We start from the raw sequence: 20,111 nt of genomic DNA on the forward strand, positions 1-20,111 counted from the left end.
CTGTTGCAGTGGAGCACGGCAAAGGTAATTTCAGAGGGACTAAATGGTTACCTTTGTCAATTTCTCTCTTTGTAAAGTGGGGTGACATGGCTGGGGAGAAAGCAGAGTGAAATAAGCCCTCAGAGTAATGACATGCCTCTTACCTCTTTTGTTAGGGGTCTTGCCAGCAGCAGTAGAAGAGCAGAAGGATAACAATGACTTTTCCTGGGGAGATGATGACATTTCCTGGCTTTTGGAGGTAGCTGTTCTGGAGGGGGCAATGAGTTTCTTCTGGATCCATGGCATGTCGGCTCCTTACCCTTTGCTGCTGCTTTTACCACACGCTTGTACCTTGGACCTGGACATGTCAGTGCTGCAGACTAACAGTTCAGTTAGTGCTAGGACAGAGTGAGGTCAAGCTAATGTCCTTGCAGCTGACCTCCCAGCTGGATTTCTAGAACAAAGCAGTAAAGCTTCTTGCTGCTTGCAGTCCTCTGAAATCCTACAAGACTGGCATTGTGGGGATGGTGTTTTCCACCCCCCAGCCTTCTTCCCTGGATCCATTAATGTCAAATGGTTCCCTTATGACCTACAGTCTGGAGATGTATTTCTCCTGCCTAGGTTCCCTCTGCATTGGGCAGGAGTACTTCATCCCCTTTGGAAAGCCCTGCTCAAGAGAGATGCCGAACGTGCTGGCTGTGTTTGCCTTATTTAATGCTTCCGTCACCTGATCGTGCTCATTAGGCCTTTTGGCTAAAGCAGAAGTGTTGTGCGTGGAAGTGGGTTGAGAAGGAGCCTTTGCCAGTTCTCAGATGTGTCTTTTCCATTACACAGACTGATTCCAAAGGTCAAGGGAAAGTGTCGACCAACTTGACACTTCCTGCTGCAGTGGACAAGAGTCTGGATGCGCGCTCTGTTGCAGTGGAGCACGGCAAAGGTAATTTCAGAGGGACTAAATGGTTACCTTTGTAAAGTTCTCTGGGGTGACATGGCTGGGGAGAAAGCAGAGTGAAATAAGTCGTCAGAGTAATGACCAACATGTTATCTTTTGTTAGGGGTCTTGCCAGCAGCAACAGAAGAGCAGAAGGAAGACAATGACTCCCCCTGGGATTCTGAGGTACCTGCTCTGGAGGAGGCAGTGAGGTCCCGCTGGATCCATGGCGTCTGGGCTCCTTTCCCTTTGCTGCTGCTTTTGCCACACGCTTGCACCTTGGGCCTCAACATGCCAGTGCTGCAGACAAAGTGTTCAGTTAGTGCTGGGACAAAGTGAGATCAAGCTAATGTCCTGGGTCTCGTTGCAGCTGACCTCCCAGCTGGATTTCTAGAATAAAGCAGTAAAGTTTCTTGCTGCTTGCAGTCCTCTGAAATCCTCCAAGACTGGCACTGTGAGGATTGCTGTTTTCCACCTCATAGCTTGCTTCCCTGGATCCATTATTGTCAAATAACCTACTTTCTTGAGATGTATTTCTCCTGCCTAGGTTCTCTCTGCATTTGGCAGGAGTACTTCATCCCCTTTGGAAAGCCCTGCTCAAGAGAGATGCCGAACGTGCTGGCTGTGTTTGCCTTATTTGTTGCTTCCGCCACCTGATCCCGCTTGTTAGGCCTGTTGGGTGAAGCTGAAGTGCTGTGTGTGGAAGTGGGTTGAGAAGGAGCCTTTGCCAGTTCTCAGACGTGTCTTTTCCATTACACAGACTGATTCTGAAGGTCCAGCAGAAAGTGTGCTGCTTCCTGCTGCAGTGGGCAAGAGTTTGGATGCGCGCTCTGTTGCAGTGGAGCACGGCAAAGGTAATTTCAGAGGGACTAAATGGTTACCTTTGTAAAGTTCCCTGGGGTGACATGGCTGGGGAGAAAGCAGAGTGAAATAAGCCCTCAGAGTAATGACATACCTTTTACATATTTTGTTAGGCGTCTTGCCAGCAGCAGCAGAAGAGCAGAAGGATAACAATGACTTTTCCTGGGGAGATGATGACATTTCCTGGCTTTTGGAGGTAGCTGTTCTGGAGGGGGCAATGAGTTTCTTCTGGATCCATGGCATCTGGGCTCCTTTCCGTTTGCTGCTGCTTTTGCCACACGCTTGCACCTTGGGCCTGGACATGCCAGTGCTGCAGACAAAGTGTTCAGTTAGTGCAGGGACAAAGTGAGGTCAAACTAATGTCCTTGCAGCTGACCTCCCAGCTGGATTTCTAGAGCAAAGCAGTAAAGCTTCTTGCTGCTTGCAGTCCTCTGAAATCCTCCAAGACTGGCATTGTGAGGATTGCTGTTTTCCACCTCATAGCCTGCTTCCCTGGATCCATTAATGTCAAATAACCTACTGTCTGGAGATGTATTTCTCCTGCCTAGGTTCCCTCTGCATTGGGCAGGAGTACTTCATCCCCTTTGGAAAGCCCTGCTCAAGAGAGATGCCGAACGTGCTGGCTGTGTTTGCATCTTTTGTTGCTTCTGTCACCCGATCGTGCTCATTAGGCCTTTTAGCTAAAGCTGAAGTGCTGTACGTGGAAGTAGGTTGAGAAGGAGCCTTTGCCAGTTCTCAGATGTGTCTTTTCCTTTACACAGACTGATTCCAAAGGTCAAGGGAAAGTGTCGACCAACTTGACACTTCCTGCTGCTGTGGGCAAGAGTTTGGATGCGCGCTCTGTTGCAGTGGAGCACGGCAAAGGTAATTTCAGAGGGACTAAATGGTTACCTTTGTAAAGTTCCCTGGGGTGACATGGCTGGGGAGAAAGCAGAGTGAAATAAGTCCTCAGAGTAATGACATGCCTCTTACCTCTTTTTTTAGGGGCCTTGCCAGCAGCAGAAGAAGAGCAGAAGGATAACAATGACTTTTCCTGGGGAGATGAAGACATTTCCTGGCTTTTGGAGGTAACTGTTTTGGAGGGGGCAGTGAGTTTCTTCTGGATCCATGGCGTCTGGGCTCCTTTCCGTTTGCTGCTGCTTTTGCCACACGCTTGCACCTTGATCCTGGACATGCCAGTGCTGCAGACAAAGTGTTCAGTTAGTGCAGGGACAAAGTGAGGTCAAGCTAATGTCCTTGCTGCTTACCTCCCAGCTGGATTTCTAGAGCAAAGCAGTAAAGCTTCTTGCTGCTTGCAGTCCTCTGAAATCCTCCAAGACTGGCATTGTGAGGATTGTGTTTTCCACCCCCCAGCCTGCTTCCCTGGATCCATTAATGTGAAATGGTTCCCTTATGAAATACGTTCTAGAGATGTATTTCTCCTGCCTAGGTTCCCTCTGCATTGGGCAGGAGTACTTCATCCCCTTTGGAAAGCCCTGCTCAAGAGAGATGCCGAACGTGCTGGCTATGTTTGCATCTTTTGCTGCTTCCTTCACCTGAACGTGCTCATTAGGCCTTTTGGCTAAAGCAGAAGTGCTGTGCGTGGAAGTGGGTTGAGAAGGAGCCTTTGCCAGTTCTCAGACGTGTCTTTTCTATTACACAGACTGATTCCAAAGGTCAAGGGAAAGTGTCGACCAACTTGACACTTCCTGCTGCAGTGGGCAAGAGTTTGGATGCGCGCTCTGTTGCAGTGGAGCACGGCAAAGGTAATTTCAGAGGGACTAAATGGTTACCTTTGTAAAGTTCTCTCTTTGTAAAGTGGGGTGACATGGCTGGGGAGAAAGCAGAGTGAAATAAGCCCTCAGAGTAATGACATACCTTTTACGTCTTTTGTTAGGGGTCTTGCCAGCAGCAGCAGAAGAGCAGAAGGATAACAATGACTTTTCCTGGGGAGATGAAGACATTTCCTGGCTTTTGGAGGTAGCTGTTCTGGAGGGGGCAATGAGTTTCTTCTGGATCCATGGCGTCTGGGCTCCTTTCCCTTTGCTGCTGCTTTTACCACACGCTTGCACCTTGGACATGGACATGCCAGTGCTGCAGACAAAGTGTTCAGTTAGTGCAGGGACAAAGTGAGGTCAAGCTAATGTCCTTGCAGCTGACCTCCCAGCTGGATTTCTAGAGCAAAGCAGTAAAGCTTCTTGCTGCTTGCAGTCCTCTGAAATCCTACAAGACTGGAGTTGTGGGGATTGTGTTTTCCACCCCTCATACCCTGCTTCCTTGGATCCATTAATGTCAAATGGTTCCCTTATGACCTACAGTCTGGAGATGTATTTCTCCTGCCTGGGTTCTCTCTGCATTGGGCAGGAGTACTTCATCCCCTTTGGAAAGCCCTGCTCAAGAGAGATGCCGAACGTGCTGGCTATGTTTGCATCTTTTGCTGCTTCCGTCACCTGATGGTGATCATTAGGCCTTTTGGCTAAAGCAGAAGTGTTGTGCGTGGAAGTGGGTTGAGAAGGAGCCTTTGCCAGTTCTCAGATGTGTCTTTTCCATTACACAGACTGATTCCAAAGGTCAAGGGAAAGTGTCGACCAACTTGACACTTCCTGCTGCAGTGGGCAAGAGTCTGGATGCGCGCTCTGTTGCAGTGGAGCACGGCAAAGGTAATTTCAGAGGGACTAAATGGTTACCTTTGTAAAGTTCTCTGGGGTGACATGGCTGGGGAGAAAGCAGAGTGAAATAAACCCTCAGAGTAATGACCAAGCTGTTATCCTTTGTTAGGGGTCTTGCCAGCAGCAGAAGAAGAGCAGAAGGAAGACAATGACTCCCCCTGGGATTCTGAGGTACCTGCTCTGGAGGAGGCAGTGAGGTCCCGCTGGATCCATGGCGTCTGGGCTCCTTTCCCTTTGCTGCTGCTTTTGCCACACGCTTGCACCTTGGACCTGGACATGCCAGTGCTGCAGACAAAGTGTTCAGTTAGTGCTGGGACAAAGTGAGATCAAGCTAATGTCCTTGCAGCTGACCTCCCAGCTGGATTTCTAGAAAAAAGTAGTAAAGCTTCTTGCTGCTTGCAGTCCTCTGAAATCCTCCAAGACTGGCACTGTGAGGATTGCTGTTTTCCACCTCATAGCCTGCTTCCCTGGATCCATTTATGTCAAATAACCTACTGTCTAGAGATGTATTTCTCCTGCCTAGGTTCTCTCTGGATTGGGCAGGAGTACTTCATCCCCTTTGGAAAGCCCTGCTCAAGAGAGATGCCGAACGTGCTGGCTGTGTTTGCCTTGTTTGTTGCTTCTGCCACCTGATCCCGCTTGTTAGGCCTGTTGGGTGAAGCTGAAGTGCTGTGTGTGGAAGTGGGTTGAGAAGGAGCCTTTGCCAGTTCTCATATGTGTCTTTTCCATTACACAGACTGATTCTGAAGGTCCAGCAGAAAGTGTGCTGCTTCCTGCTGCTGTGGGCAAAAGTTTGGATGCGCGCTCTGTTGCAGTGGAGCACGGCAAAGGTAATTTCAGAGGGACTAAATGGTTACCTTTGTCAGTTTCTCTGGGGTGACATGGCTGAGGAGAAGGAGAGTGAAATAAGGACTCAGAGTAACAACCCACTTTTTCCCTTTTTTCTAGGTATCGTGCCACCAGCCGGAGCAGAGCAGAAGGAATATTTTGACCCTTCTTCTAAGAATAAGGTACTTAGCTCTGTTCCAGATGAATTGCATTGCCTTTGGCTGAAGTCAGATGTAGTGTGATGCTGCAGTCTTGACGAGCATTCGTTTCTCCACTGTGTCTCTGTTTTCTTGCTCATTTAGGTTCCTACACTAGAGGCAGGAGATCTTCAGCTAAGATCTGATTCTTCAAGTCAAACAGATTCTCAACTGGACAAACAGGTGACTCTAATAGAGGGAGAAGCAGATATCCCTAAATAGAGCCTGTCAGTGTAAGCAGAGGTGTTCTGAGTACAGAATTCATTTTGAAAAACTGCTGAGAGGAGGTGATTGAGTCTGGACCTGTGCTATACTTCGGACCTCATTTTGTTTGCATTCTGAAGCAGAAGGGCTGGAATAAGCCTTGCTCCAAGTCCCATCCAGCTTCACTTTGAACACTTCCACAACCAGGTCCAGTGTCCCACCACAGTCCTTGCAAACAATTTATCCCTTATGTCCCATCTAAATCTACCCTCTTTTCATTTTAAATGATTGCCTCTTCTTCTGTTGCTACAGGCCTTGGTAAAAATATCTCTCCCTCTGTTTACACGAAAGACAGCAGTAAGTTCTGCCCCGAGCCTGCTTTTCTCAGGCTGAAAAATCCCAAGTCTCTCAGACTTTTTCATGGGAGAGCTGTTCCAGCCCTCCAAACATCTTTGTGGCATTCCTTCATCCATGTCTTGCTTGTGCTGGGGGCCGCGGAGCTGGACGCAGGACTCCAAGGGGAGTCTCATGAGATCGGAGTAGAAAGGGAGAATTGCCTCCCTCGACCTGCTGGCCAACCTGATGACCAATCTAATTATATAATCCCATCAGTAAAAGCATCTCTTGTGTTGTCATGTTCTTACCGATTTCTCCATGCTCATGGAACACTATTTCTTTAGCCATTAGTCAGGCAGCTGCTGGAGAAGCCTGATGAAGTTCTCAAAAAGAACTCCCTGGCAGAACCTTCACTTGGAGCTATGAAGACCCACAGCAAGGACCTGAAGGAAGAGAAACCGCTGATGCAGGAGAAACTGGAGAGGTCTGAAGCTAAGGTATGGGAAAGCCTGTCTCTTGGCAGGGCTCAAGGCCTTCTTTGTAGCGCACTAGAGCAGGGAAGTGATTCTTCCTTGAGAAGAACACAAGGTGGTTCAGTGTGCAGCTAGCTGTGCTGGGAAGGAACAGCACTGCTGCCTTTGGTGTCTGCCTGTTGGCACGACTTGAAGTGACAGTGGAGGGCTGCACTAAGATGGTGCAGGGACCGAAAAATTATATGCGGAAGATTTACTCGAGGAGGATAAAAGAATTTTTGCTCAGGGAAGTTTTGGCTGCTAGGAAAGGCCCAGCATGGGGGGAGATTATTTCCCATGAAAAGCACTGTCTGTATTTCTCTGCCTGTCTGTTTAAGAAGCTAACTCCACTGTTGCAAGAAGAGGTAACACATTCTCACAGACATGCTGTGGGGCCCCTGCCAGGGGAGAGAAGAAGTCCATAGAAGGACAGGGAGAGAACACAGCCTTGAAGTTGTTGTCGTGGGGTAAAAAAGTGTTTTGCCCTGGAGTTAGAAAAGTGGTAACCCCCGAGGGGGTGGTGTTCTTGGTGTAGGGCCCAATCAGAAGCTACATTTTGCTCCTTTGAAATCAACATATTATAACAGACCGGAAAAGAAGGGAGATGATGTAGCTGGAAAAGAAGTAGCCATAATCTTTCCCTTTTGTGCCTCCGGTTCTCCATCCTGCCACAGGGGGGAGGGAGAGTGGCGAGCCAGTGAGCAGCACTGTGGCTTGGAGAGTCTCAATGGGAGCACTAAACTGGGGAGTACCATTCCTAAACCACGACACCACCAACGCACTACAACTTGTGTTTGGAGTCCTTGAGAAAGGAGAGAAATGTTGTGGCAGCCCATAGGAAATGCTCTAAGAAATCAGCGTAGGCATAGGAGAGGGCCCAGTATAAAAGAGGAAGAAGTAACACAGGTTTTGAGAGTTTTCATCAGTGTCAAAGCAGCCCACTTGTTTTGAACAAACGTAAGCCGTCTACTGAGGATTCTTGTTGGGGTTTGGCATCTGCAGGAACCAAAAGAGCATCATATCCAGAAGGAATGTTTTGCTGCGTCATTGAAGAGTGCCCCAAAGGAGAAGGAAATAACAACTTCCAGGAACCTGCAAGGCCTTCCTCCTTCATGCAACGTGTCTTTACCTGCAGCTATCGGCCAGCTGCGAGAACGCATTCACTGGTAAGACAGTGGAGCAAAGCTTCACTTTTTGTGATTGTGTAAAAACAACGGGACTTACTTGTATCCCAGTGAGATACTACTACATGATTTTCAAAGATGCTTTTATTTTAGATGAGGTTCTTTCACACTGTTCCTTTGGGATTTGTGCTCTTGTGGACTTCTGTCATAAGGCCTGTACTTCTTTTTCAGTCTCGAAGTTGAGTACGCCAGGCTGGAAGCCACAGTCCAGCAACAAGCCCAAACCATTGCAATAATTGAGAAGTTCAGGCAAGCCCAAAAGGTACTCGGGGCCTTCCCTTTCATGACCCACGGAGCCTAGTTCCACATTCAGGCGGGGAAATTTTACGATGAGCTTTCCCTAGAGAGAGTCTAGGAGAGATCAGTTCCTCTTTCTACTGACTGTAGACTGCCCTGAAAGTCCTGTCTGTTCCTCAGCTTTCTGGCATTTTGAGTTGTGCCGTGAGACTAAACCAAATCCTACTTATTGCTGTCTGTGTTAGGGGTTGACAGTAATGCACTTAAGTATTAGTGCATTACCAGGTTTCAGTGTTTTCTGCTTTAGACCAGTCGGGAGGTTGAGGCCTCAGACAGCACTTCAGACAGTCCTACAGTAGAGGGATTTGGTACCTTTGCTTGTGGGCTTTCCATGGGCTCTGGTGATGCTGAGCACTTCTTCCTGGAGGAATGGCATGAAGCTGTGTCAGGGGAGGTTTACTTCAGATGTTAGGAAAAGGTTCTTTCCCCAGAGGGCAGTTGGACCTTTTCTCCATGCAGGAGACTTTCTTGGCACATAACTGCTCCAGCCACCTTCCACGTTTTACAGAGCACAGGGGGCAGTTGCAAGGGAATATTTTCTATTCTTGCTATCCTGTCCACCCTCACAGCTGCTGCCAACTCTTTCTCTCCCACAGACATGCAAGTGTTCCATCATTCACAGAGGAGGAAGGCCCAAGCTGCCATAAGAAAGACAGCCATCTCTCTGTGTCAGTAACTGTGGTTTAAACATGCTTCAAAATGGCTTTTTGTAGTCTCTTTGTTGGCTCGTGCTTTCTTCTTCCCAAGACCCCCCACGACAAGTGTTATCCCCTGCAGGAATGTCCTGAGAAGATATCCTGAGGTGTTCTCATTGGCCCCTTTTAACCCCTTCCTATTGGTCGTTAACCTCTTCCTGCGACCTGTAATTGGTTACCCTGTGAATCTTCCTAACCCTATAAATGTAACATCCCCAACAATAACTCTCTCTTGCCTCCTCTCCACGCCGGTGTGCTGTCTCTGTGCCTGCCATGGGACCACTTGAGTGGGGGGAGGGGAGAGCACCTCTCCTCTCCAGGCTCAGGACCTGAAGAAACCCCTGGCGCTGGAGTCCCCCCCCCATCCACATTAAACCATTGGAAATGGTTCCTCAGATGGAAATGGAACTAGAACTGATGCGCCCCTCACCATGGGGGGAAAGGGATCCAGATCTCTCCAGTGTAATTAACCCAGCAGTCCTTGGGCCATTTCAAGTTTTACTTTTCAAAGCATACACAGGGTTCTTTACTATCTCGAGATACTGTAAAGAGAAGAGGCCACACACTTTTCCTCAAGACTACTTTTACTGATAATTTTAGGGGAAAAAATAAGACAACTTGGCATCCAAAGGGTGTCATATTATCAAAACAAAGCATATGCCTTTGCTTTTATCTGCTCTAGTCCTCATGGCCACCCCCCTAGCTGGGACTTGAGGCCCACTGGCCATTCTGGGGTTCCAGGGTGAGGGGCAGTGTTCTCACTGTCCCTGCCAACATGAGGCTGGGTTAGGGGCTGCAGGAGCTGTGGTGTGTTGAAGCATTCCTGGGCTGCCTTTGACTGACAGCTGCTCCGGGGGCTCCAGGGGCCTGCCATGAGGGATACGTCACTGCCATGAGGGATACGTCACTGCCATGAGGGATACGTCGCTGCCATGAGGGATACGTTGCTGCCATGAGGGATACGACGCCATCTCACCTCCGTGAGGTTCGACCCATTCCTTCCCCTCCACACACACACACACACACACACACTCACCCCTCCGAGGTGGTTCCAACCCAACAATATTTTTACTGATCCAGTGTCTCACACCTCCCAGAGCAAATCACCGGGAATAACCTGTATTTGACATCGGTTCACTTTCAGTGTGGTCACCACTCTGGAGGGTGCAGCTGGGGGAGCAAATGGTAAGGAAAGGATAGGGAGTGTGTAGGACAAGGGGAATTTCAGAAGAAACATATATTAAAAAAGAATTTTCTGCTAGTATGATTGAAATATTAGCAGTCTAATCCAAGCATCAATAATAGTCCAGATCTAATAATTATGGAAGAAAGAGAAAGAATATTTCAATGCAGTAAAAGCTTCAATAGTAATATAATAATGAAAAGGATGCGGTTACAATTATTTTCACCCTGTTTAGCTTCTAGATCCTTTCTGCCTCACTCTTTCCATGCTCCTCCTAAGGTTGATGGTTTCATTTTGGGGATTCCTGTTGAAGGGGAGTTTTGGCCCATTGCCAGCATCTGGAGTTATTTGCTGGAGGAGTACAATGTTCTTGATGGTGTTTTCCTCTCCCTCATTTTAGGACCCACATGGGGTCCCATTTACATATTTGCTAACACATTTTTACACCTTATTCTTTTTCATTGCTCTGCAGCTCCACATTACACTTGAATTTATGATATATGGTGCATTTTATATGTGTTAGAAATACTTGTTCTTTTTTCTCTCTATTGCCCCTAAAGCCAGTTTTGGCTAGCACCTGCTTGTTCACCTTATGCAGCTTGTAGAGATCCAGGAAAGCTCAGCTGGAGCAAGCCTTCCCCTGAGGCCTACAAAGCTCAGTACAAAGCCTGTGGCTTCTTAGTGACAATGGCAATACTATAGTACAGGTTTGCGTTGTAATAACTGGTAGTCTGCAGTCCATTCCCCCTGTGCAACATCCAGTCACTAATCAGGGATGTTTGAAGGCACATCCTGCCCCCCCTATTAGTAGCCACCTCTGGGTCTGTTTTGAATTTTCTTTATAAGACATTTTAATCAGACATAATTCCAGAGAAGAAAAATTAATTTTTTTCAGAGATAAGTTGACTCAAACCGGTCTTTCTCCTTGTTCTTCAGATCTCCCAAATTAACTATGTGCTCCATTTGTTAAGGAAGAACTTTGTAAAACGAAAGAAAGAGAGTGAATTCACTGTGTTTGTCACATCTTATAAAATCCATAAGAAAGAACCATTTCTTCTTAAATGTCTGTAAGAGACCAAGCCTATATGATCATGTGGCTGGTATCTCACCCAAATTAGTTGGCAGGGGAGCACTAATAAATCAGATTAGACAGGTAAACCTACTGTTCCTGTAATTTTAAATTGTTAGCTTTCAACAATCCTATTTCTGTCTGTCAAAGATATTCCAAGGTGTTCAGTGGTGGGTCACTTCATCTCAAACAACCAACCAAGGAAGAGGGAAGACAAAATGCAGATGAAAGGGAGCACAGCTCACAAAGGGCTTGTGAATATTTAGTGGGGTTCATGTGATTATCCCTAGTGAATATAACTTTATCATAGAATTATTCTCCCAGAATCATTTAGGTTGGAAAAAAACCATTAAGATCATCCAGTCCGACCGTAAAATTGTGCTGAATTGAGACATCTATAGCTGAGCTAGTAATTCATTGCTTTCTTTATAGTTAAAGGAGAGAGAAAGGGTTGGATTTTTTAGGGTGCAGTTCATCCCATCCAACACAGATGCTGTGGGATTTTGCAGTGCAATCCTTGGTGTGAAAGAAAATAAACACGCTTTTCAGGAAACAGGGGATTTTATTCAAGTAACAGAAACATTTCACAAAGCACAGTATCCTAGGTCTGTTTGCCGAGGTTTCAAAACTCACAATAAAATCATCAGGAGCAGAGGAAGAGCTTTGAGTTTTATTGCTCTTGTCACTGTAGGGATTATGTTTCACAGAAATCTGTTAGACAACCCTGAGTCTTAATATCTATATAGCACTTCTGTTACTTGTTGGTGATGGGTCTTGCAGTGGAGCACTACAGCACTTCTTTTTTTCTTTGTCTTTGAAGGTGGGTATTTTTATGTTTTATAGATTTATTATATTTATTATATATTTTCATTGTATATATTTATTATATATATTTGCAACCTACGAACCCTCAGCCTGCTCATCGTCAGGTAGAAGGGGTAGAAAGTCTGTCCTTTCAGCAGAATTGCACCTTCTGCTCTCCAGAGGGCATCTTGGGGTGACAAAATTATTCAAGCCCAGCTGACCAAGTCATGATCTCCAAAGTAACAAGCTCACACCTGTTCTGGCCCCCTACCGGGGCCACAATTCCTGCTAGCAAATCTGCTCCAGGCTCCTCCTGGGAGCCTACTGCAGCACGAGCCTCCCACGAGGTCAGGGCGTCCTTTCAGGCATCCATCTGCTCCAGCGTGGGGTCCTCCATGGGCTGCAGGTGGAGCTCTCCTGCACCATGAGCTTCCCTGGGCTGCAGGGGCACAGCTGTCCCACCATGATCTGCACCACGGGCTGCAGGGGAATCTCTGCTCCGTTGCCTGAGCACCTCCTTCCCCTCCTTCTTCACTGACCTTGGGGTCTTCAGGGCTGTTTCTGTCACATATTCTCACTTCTCTCTCCGTCTGCAGTTGCTGTTGTGCGCTGTTTCCCCCCCCCTTCCTATGTTATCCCAGCTACACCCTCCCCAATGGACTCAGCCCTGCTCGGCGGCGGGTCGGTCTCGGAACCGGCTGTGGTGCCGCGTCACAAGCCCCCTCTGTGATGTCTCGGCGGTCCACGGCTGCTGTCCCGGCTCCAGACCCTTGCTGGCCGTCATTGCTGACTCCGCCGCGACGGGATCAGCAGCGCTTCTCTGGCTTGGACCGTCGGGGGCTGCGAAGCGCAGCTACCACTCGGCTCTCGCCTTTCAGATCGACCCATCTTCTCCCCACACCCCATCCCCCTCTCCCCACACCCCATCCCCCTCTCCCCACACCCCATCCCCTCCCCGCCCGGGACTCGGCAGAGTCTACCGGGCATCTCCTGTGTCTGCTGAACCCAGGCCGAGGCCGCCGAACGCCGAGAGATGGCCTGGGTCGACCTGCACAGCGCGGCCGCCCGCGGCGACCTGGACCAGCTGCGGCGGCACTGGTGGCTGAAGAAGTTCCTGGTCAACAGGCGCAACGCAGACAAGCTGTAAGGACAAACAACAAAGCCTCCACCTTTTGCAAAATGTGGAATTTGTCAAAATTATCTAAAGTCAGGGTGGTTTTCTGATGGATGTACTTTATGTACTTTCAAGCCTAAGCAGCAACGAAGGATACCATCAGTGGAACAGACAGCATCTAGCATCCCTTAGTATTATTTATTTTATTTCTTTTGTTTTAATTATTACTCTATTTTAATTTAATTGTTATTATAGGTTTTACTTTTGATTCTCCTTCCTGTTTCACTGGGGCAGGGAGGGAGAGGGTGTGAGCAAGTAGCTGTGTGGGGCTTAATTGTCATCTGGGCTTAAACCAGGACAATTGTGTATGTTTAATTTCTAGGACACCTCTGCATCTTGCTTGCATAAATGGCCATGCAGATGTTGTTCGATTTCTAGCAGGCAAGAATTGCAAGCTTAATCGTCGGGACAAATATAAGAGATCACCACTGATGCTGGTATGTGAAAGGGGCATATGTTGTCTTATGATTGAAGATGCTTGAACTTTCCAGTGTTGGGAAGACGCAGGAGTTCTGACAGAGAACAATGTAGACGTTGGAAGTTATTCCTCCTTTGTGTCTTCTTTCCAGGCAGTACAGCACCAGCACAGAGATTGTGTGGCTATTCTGCTGGAGCATGGTGCCAACCATGACCACAGAGCTGCTACTGGTAACACCGCCCTTCACTTTGCTGTCCTGATGTCTAGCAAATCTCTAGTGGAGCTGCTGCTTGAGCATGGCGCAGATATTGATGCTAAGAATGAAGTAAGCTTGGACTTTAGGTAAACCTCCTCTTCCCAAGTCAACTTGCTTGACTTTTCTCTGTTATTCTAAGAGAGATGATTTTTCCTTTCAGCTGGGATACACTCCACTTACTCTTGCCATCACTGAGCGTTGCAAAGGGATGATCGAGTTCCTTCTTCAAAAAGGAGCTGACGTGAACGCTACAGATAATCATAAAAGGTGAAGGATTTGGTAAAAGCACGTGTGGGACTCCTTAGCATTGTTTAAGTTGGATTGATGGGAGGCATAAGAAGGAGCTTTGAAAAAGGGCCAGGAACCACCCAGAAGGAGCTCCTTCAGTGTGACTTGTGAAAGCAGACCTGCGCTCTGCTGCTTGCTTACTTCAGGGGATGATTTCCACACTGAGGACTGCAAGAAAGCATTGTCTGTGGTCCCACATGCACACGCACGCGTGCAGGCACACACACGCAACCTGAGTCTGCTCTGGGTGGATGGCTGGCCTGGAGACCTCCTGAGGTCCCACCAACCTGAATTCTCCAACACTTCCAGGTGTTTGGCTGTGCTTTCCTTCTGCCAGTAGGAGAGGGGAAATGAATTGTCTGAGAAGCAAAGAGGGATTAAAGTAATGACACGTAATGCCTGCAGAAGCTGACGTATTTACTCTTATCTCCTGGATGCCCTAGGACCCCTATGGAAGTTGCTGCTATTCTTCAGGATAAGGATGCAGTAGAAGTTCTTCTTCGCAATGGCGGTGTTATCAGTGAAGAAAGCACTGGAGTGTTTGGAGTTCGAGCTTTTGAAAGACTATTTCGAGATGAGTCGTAAGTGTTTTACATCCTTGCTAGAGCAACTGCATTCTCAGAATGTCCGTGCTGATGTACCGCCCTTTTTGGTAACAGCAGTAGGGTTAAATGAGGTGCTGAGAGCTTTATTGAAGTGTGACACCTTCTGATGCATCTCTTTCCATGTAAAGGGTAGATTTGGAAATTGAGGAAAACATCCCTCCTCCCCACCAAACCCAGTTCTCTTTGAGAATTCACCTGTGTGCTTCCAAGTTCCATTCTACCCCCTAGCAGCAACTACCTGCCTTTTGTTTCAGAGGGGATCTAACTGATATCCCCTAATTAAAACTCTTCAGTGCTTTTCCTCTTCCCGTGGATAGCTTTGCACCTCTGGCCATTCACTGGCTAAGGTGGCTATGTGTGCTTAACTAGACTGAGGAAAAAAGCCCTCTATCCTAGTGATGGTAGCCAAGGGATGTGTGAATGAATTGCATTATGCCTATGAGCATGCCTTGCCTAGCCATAAACAACTGCCTGTGAACTCTTGTCACTGGATCTCAATTTCCTCTCCCCCTGCCCCTTCTGTTAGCCTGTCTTGATGGGAAGCAGGAGAGAAGGGAGCCTGGGTAAACTGTGGAGTAAAAACCCCTTTAGGACTAAAGCATGTTTGAGGATTGCTCTAACAAAACAAGGTATTCATTCCTCCCCTCCAGGTTTCTGTTGTGCTAATGCACCATTCTGCATAGCAGCCTTGGTCTGGAGAATGCGTTTAATTTCTTTTGTTGTTCGATTGGGGTTTTTTGTTTTGTATTCCTGCTCATGAAACAAACCTGACCTCCAACTGACCCAAGGTTGTTAGAATATGACACAGGTCTCAGAATGCAAGTGCAATATTTGTTGGCCTCTTAATATCCGACTTAGGAGCCCTCTGAACTTCAGGTCTTCAGAGGAACCATGGGAATTTCTGAAGCCCTTCAAAGTGAGGACTGGGGTTGAGGAGACATTGCTCCATCTTAATGTTGAGACATTAGTATAACATCCAGCTGAGGAAGAGGCTTTGGAGATGTCAGCCTGCCAGGGGCCTAGTTAATCTCTCTGGTCCTTGAAATGGAGAGGGGGTTTATCAGATGAGACAGTAGCCAGCAGGGGTGAGTTACTCCACAGATAGAATAGGCACCTGTAGCATGAGCATGCCTGTAGTGAGGATTTCAGTCTCCACTACTCTAGGACTGCAGTATGTTTTGTCTGTGTGTGACCCTTTAGCAGTTGTCTATGAATAGGGTTAGAATGGCACATGCATGGCTGTTGCTCTTCCCGTGGAGAGTGCAGGAAAGTCTGGGGGCATTTTTACCTATTGCATTTCCTCCCTTTCTATCTTTAGTACTGCTAATGAAGGAGAGGAATATGAATGCTATGAAAGGAAGGGACAATGTTGTGCCAGAGGCAGAGAAGAAATTAACAGCTCTTGCTCTGGGACAACTGCTGACATTCTCTCAAACACACCTGCATTGCCAGAATCATGTAAGACTCTTCGCTATCAAGGAGGTAAGAAGGAAAAATCAATGTGGCCTGTAGGAGAATGATAACCCATCAGTGTGATGCATGTCTTGAGGGAGGTGCCAAAGCAGAGGAAAATCAGCACTCCAAGGAGTGATGCGACTCTTCTCATATTTGTTAGGTGTCTTGCCAGGAGTGAGAGAAGAGCAGAAGAAAGACAAAGACTCCTCCTGGGATTCTGAGGTACCTTCTCTAGAAGAGGCAGTGGAGTCCCTCTGAATCACTGGCTTCTGGGATCATTACTGTCTGCAGCTGCTTTTGCCAAATGCTTGTAACTCAGACCTTGACATGCCAGTGCTGCAGAAAAAGTGTTCCTGTAGGACTGGGACAAAGTGAGGTCTAGCTGGTTCTCCTTGCAGCTGACCTCCAAGCTGGATTTCTAAAAAACGACAAAGCAGTAAAGTTTCTGTTAGAAGACTGGCTTGGTGAAGATTGTTGATTTTCTATCATACTGCAAACATCTTCCACTCCAGTCACTGTCAATTGGTTCCCACATGACTCACAGTCTAGAGACTTCTTTCTTCTGCCTGCATTCTCTCTGGATTGGGCAGGAGTACTTCATCCCCTTTGGAAAGCCCTGCTCAAGAGAGATGCCGAACGTGCTGGCTGTGTTTGCATCTTTTGTTCCTTCCATCACCTGATCCCGCTTGTTAGGTCTTTTGGCTAAAGCTGACGTGTTGTGCGTGGAAGTGGGTTGAGAAGGAGCCTTTGCCAGTTCTCAGACATGTCTTTTTCATTACACAGACTGATTCCAAAGGTCAAGGGAAAGTGTCCGCTGACCCGACGCTTCCTGCTGCAGTGGACAAGAGTTTGGATGCGCGCTCTGTTGCAGTGGAGCACGGCAAAGGTAATTTCAGAGGGACTAAATGGTTACCTTTGTAAAGTTCCCTGGGGTGACATGACTGGGGAGAAAGCAGAGTGAAATAAACCCTCAGAGTAATGACCAACCTGTTATCCTTTGTTAGGGGTCTTGCCAGCAGCAGGAGAAGAGCAGAAGGAAGACAGTGACTCCCCCTGGGATTCTGAGGTACCTGCTCTGGAGGAGGCAGTGAGGTCCCGCTGGATCAATGGCGTCTGGGCTCCTTTCCCTTTGCTACTGCTTTTGCCACACGCTTGCACCTTGGACCTGGACATGCCAGTGCTGCAGACAAAGTGTTCAGTTAGTGCAGGGACAAAGTGAGGTCAAGCTAATGCCCTGGGTCTCCTTGCAGCTGACCTCTCAGCTGGATTTCTAGAACAAAGCAGTAAAGCTTCTTGCTGCTACTTACAATCTTCTAAAATACTAGAAAACTCTTATAGTGAGGATTGCTGTTTTCGACCCCACAGCCTCCTTCCATGGATCCATTAATGTCAGATGGATGACTGTTATGACCTCCAGTCTGGAGGTGTGTTTCTTCTGGCTAGGTTCTCTCTGGATTGGGCAGGAGTACTTCATCCCCTTTGGAAAGCCCTGCTCAACAGAGATGCCGAACGTGCTGGCTGTGTTGCCCGTTTTGTTGCTTCCGCCAACTGATCCCGCTCATTAGGCCTGTTGGCTGAAGCTGAAGTGCTGTGCGTGGAAGTGGGTTGAGAAGGAGCCTTTGCCAGTTCTCAGACGTGTCTTTTCAATTACACAGACTGATTCTGAAGGTCCCTGGGATGTATCGAAAAATGTGCTGCTTCCTGCTGCATTCGGCAATAGATTGGACGCACGTGCTGTGTTAGTACGGAGCGGCAAAGGTAGTTTCAGAGGGACTAAATGGTTACCTTTGTGAACTTCTCTGGGGTGACATGGCTGGGGAGAGGCAGAAGGAAATAAGCACTCAAAGACGTGCCTTTTACCTTTTGTATAGGAGCCTTGCCAGCAGCAGAAGAGCAGAAGGAAGAAAGTGACTCCCCCTGGGATACTAAGGTACCTGCTCTGGAGGAGGCAGTGAGGTCCTCCTGGATCAAAGGCGTCTGGGATCCTTTCCCTTTTGCTGCTGCTTTTGTCACACGCTTGCACCTTGGACCTGGACATACCAGTGCTGCAGACAAAGTGTTCAGTTAGTACTGGGACAAAGTGAGGTCAAGCTAATGTCCTGGGTCTCCTTACAGCTGAACTCCAAGCTGGATTTCTAGAAAAAAGCAGTAAAGCTTCCTGCTGGTTACGGTCCTCTGAAATCCTCCAAGACTGGCACTGTGAGGATTGCAGGTTTCCATGCCACAGCCTGCTTCCTTGCATCCATTAATGTCAAATGGTTCCCTTATGACCTACAGTCTGGAGATGTATTTCTCCTGCCTAGGTTCTCTCTGCATTGGGCAGGAGTACTTCATCCCCTTTGGAAAGCCCTGCTCAAGAGAGATGCCGAACGTGCTGGCTATGTTTGCATCTTTTGCTGCTTCCGACACCTGATCGTGCTCATTAGGCTTGTTGGCTAAAGCAGAAGTGTTGTGTGTGGAAGTGGGTTGAGAAGGAGCCTTTGCCAGTTCTCAGACGTGTCTTTTCCATTACACAGACTGATTCCAAAGGTCCAGCAGAAAGTGTGCTGCTTCCTGCTGCAGTGGGCAAGAGTTTGGATGCGCGCTCTGTTGCAGTGGAGCACGGCAAAGGTAATTTCAGAGGGACTAAATGGTTACCTTTGTAAATTTCTCTGGGGCGACATGGCTGGGGAGAAAGCAGAGTGAAATAAGCCGTCAGAGTAATGACCTACCTGTTATCTTTTGTTAGGCGTCTTGCCAGCAGCAGGAGAAGAGCAGAAGGAAGACAATGACTCCCCCTGGGATTCTGAGGTACCTACTCTGGAGGAGGCAGTGAGGTCCCGCTGGATCAATGGCTTCTTGGCTCCTTTCCTTTGCTGCTGCTTTTGCCACTCACTTGCACCTTGGACCTGGACATGCCAGTGCTGCAGACAAAGTGTTCAGTTAGTGCAGGGACAAAGTGAGGTCAGACCAATGTCCTGGGTCTCCTTGCAGCTGACCTCCCAGCTGGATTTCTAGAGCAAAGCAGTAAAGCTTCTTGCTGCTTGCAGTCCTCTGAAATCCTCCAAGACTGGCACTGTGAGGATTGCTGTTTTCCACCTCATAGCCTGCTTCCCTGGATCCATTATTGTCAAATAACCTACTGTCTAGAGATGTATTTCTCCTGCCTAGGTTCTCTCTGGATTGGGCAGGAGTACTTCATCCCCTTTGGAAAGCCCTGCTCAAGAGAGATGCCGAACGTGCTGGCTGTGTTTGCCTTGTTTGTTGCTTCTGCCACCTGATCCCGCTTGTTAGGCCTGTTGGCTGAAGCTGAGGTGCTGTGTGTGGAAGTGGGTTGAGAAGGAGCCTTTGCCAGTTCTCAGACATGTCTTTTCCATTACACAGACTGATTCTGAAGGTCCAGCAGAAAGTGTGCTGTTTCCTGCTGCAGTGGGCAAGAGTTTGGATGCGCGCTCTGTTGCAGTGGAGCACGGCAAAGGTAATTTCAGAGGGACTAAATGGTTACCTTTGTCAATTTCTCTCTTTGTAAAGTGGGGTGACATGGCTGGGGAGAAAGCAGAGTGAAATAAGCCCTCAGAGTAATGACATGCCTCTTACCTCTTTTGTTAGGGGTCTTGCCAGCAGCAGCAGAAGAGCAGAAGGATAACAATGACTTTTCCTGGGGAGATGATGACTTTTCCTGGCTTTTGGAGGTAGCTGTTCTGGAGGGGGCAATGAGTTTCTTCTAGATCCATGGCGTCTGGGCTCCTTTCCCTTTACTGCTGCTTTTACCACACGCTTGTACCTTGGACATGGACATGCCAGTACTGCAGACAAACGGCTCAGTTAGTGCAGGGACAAAGTGAGGTCAAGCTAATGTCCTTGCAGCTGACCTCCCAGCTGGATTTCTAGAGCAAAGCAGTAAAGCTTCTTGCTGCTTGCAGTCCTCTGAAATCCTACAAGACTGGCATTGTGAGGATTGTGTTTTCTACCCCCCAGCCTTCTTCCCTGGATCCATTAATGTGAAATGGTTCCCTTATGACCTACAGTCTGGAGATGTATTTCTCCTGCCTAGGTTCTCTCTGCATTGGGCAGGAGTACTTCCTACCCTTTGGAAAGCCCTGCTCGAGAGAGATGCCGAACGTGCTGGCTGTGTTTGCATCTTTTGCTGCTTCCGTCACCTGATGGTGATCATTAGGCCTTTTAGCTAAAGCAGAAGTGTTGTGCGT

At 48.0% G+C, this 20,111-nt stretch overlaps 2 protein-coding genes and 1 long non-coding RNA gene across 3 annotated transcripts in view; all 3 read left to right on the plus strand.

The window, feature by feature from the left end:
• LOC127467217 (uncharacterized) overlaps window positions 1–20,111 on the plus strand; it is a 136,524-nt gene that overhangs the window by 26,526 nt on the left and 89,887 nt on the right. The window contains exon 7 of the mRNA XM_051778914.1: window positions 16,708–16,810. Coding sequence (XP_051634874.1) covers window positions 16,708–16,810 — 103 coding nt within the window. The remainder of the gene's footprint in view (window positions 1–16,707; window positions 16,811–20,111) is intronic.
• Window positions 12,677–16,197, plus strand: LOC127467937 (ankyrin repeat domain-containing protein 36B-like). Its single transcript, XM_051780542.1, has 6 exons — window positions 12,677–12,871; window positions 13,225–13,645; window positions 13,737–13,843; window positions 14,308–14,445; window positions 15,788–15,951; window positions 16,085–16,197. Exons 2-6 carry the CDS (start codon window positions 13,580–13,582, stop codon window positions 16,180–16,182), a joined length of 573 nt encoding a protein of 190 aa, XP_051636502.1. The 5' UTR covers window positions 12,677–12,871; window positions 13,225–13,579; the 3' UTR covers window positions 16,183–16,197.
• LOC127467955 (uncharacterized) lies at window positions 16,873–17,854 on the plus strand. Its single transcript, XR_007903373.1, has 3 exons — window positions 16,873–16,990; window positions 17,580–17,682; window positions 17,796–17,854. It is a non-coding gene; the product is annotated as an uncharacterized LOC127467955 (long non-coding RNA).

Source organism: Manacus candei, unplaced genomic scaffold, assembly GCF_025592945.1.
Source record: "Manacus candei isolate 608988 ecotype Guabito, Panama unplaced genomic scaffold, ASM2559294v1 h1tg000014l, whole genome shotgun sequence".
NCBI lineage: Eukaryota > Metazoa > Chordata > Aves > Passeriformes > Pipridae > Manacus > Manacus candei.

Coding starts and splice junctions, on each gene's coding strand:
- LOC127467937 (XM_051780542.1), top strand. CDS start 13,580: ATGTCTAGCAAATCTCTAGTGGAGCTGCTGCTTGAGCATGGCGCAGAT. Junction 13,646..13,736: donor ATATTGATGCTAAGAATGAA/GTAAGCTTGGAC, acceptor TTTTCCTTTCAG/CTGGGATACACTCCACTTAC. Junction 15,952..16,084: donor GACTCTTCGCTATCAAGGAG/GTAAGAAGGAAA, acceptor CATATTTGTTAG/GTGTCTTGCCAGGAGTGAGA.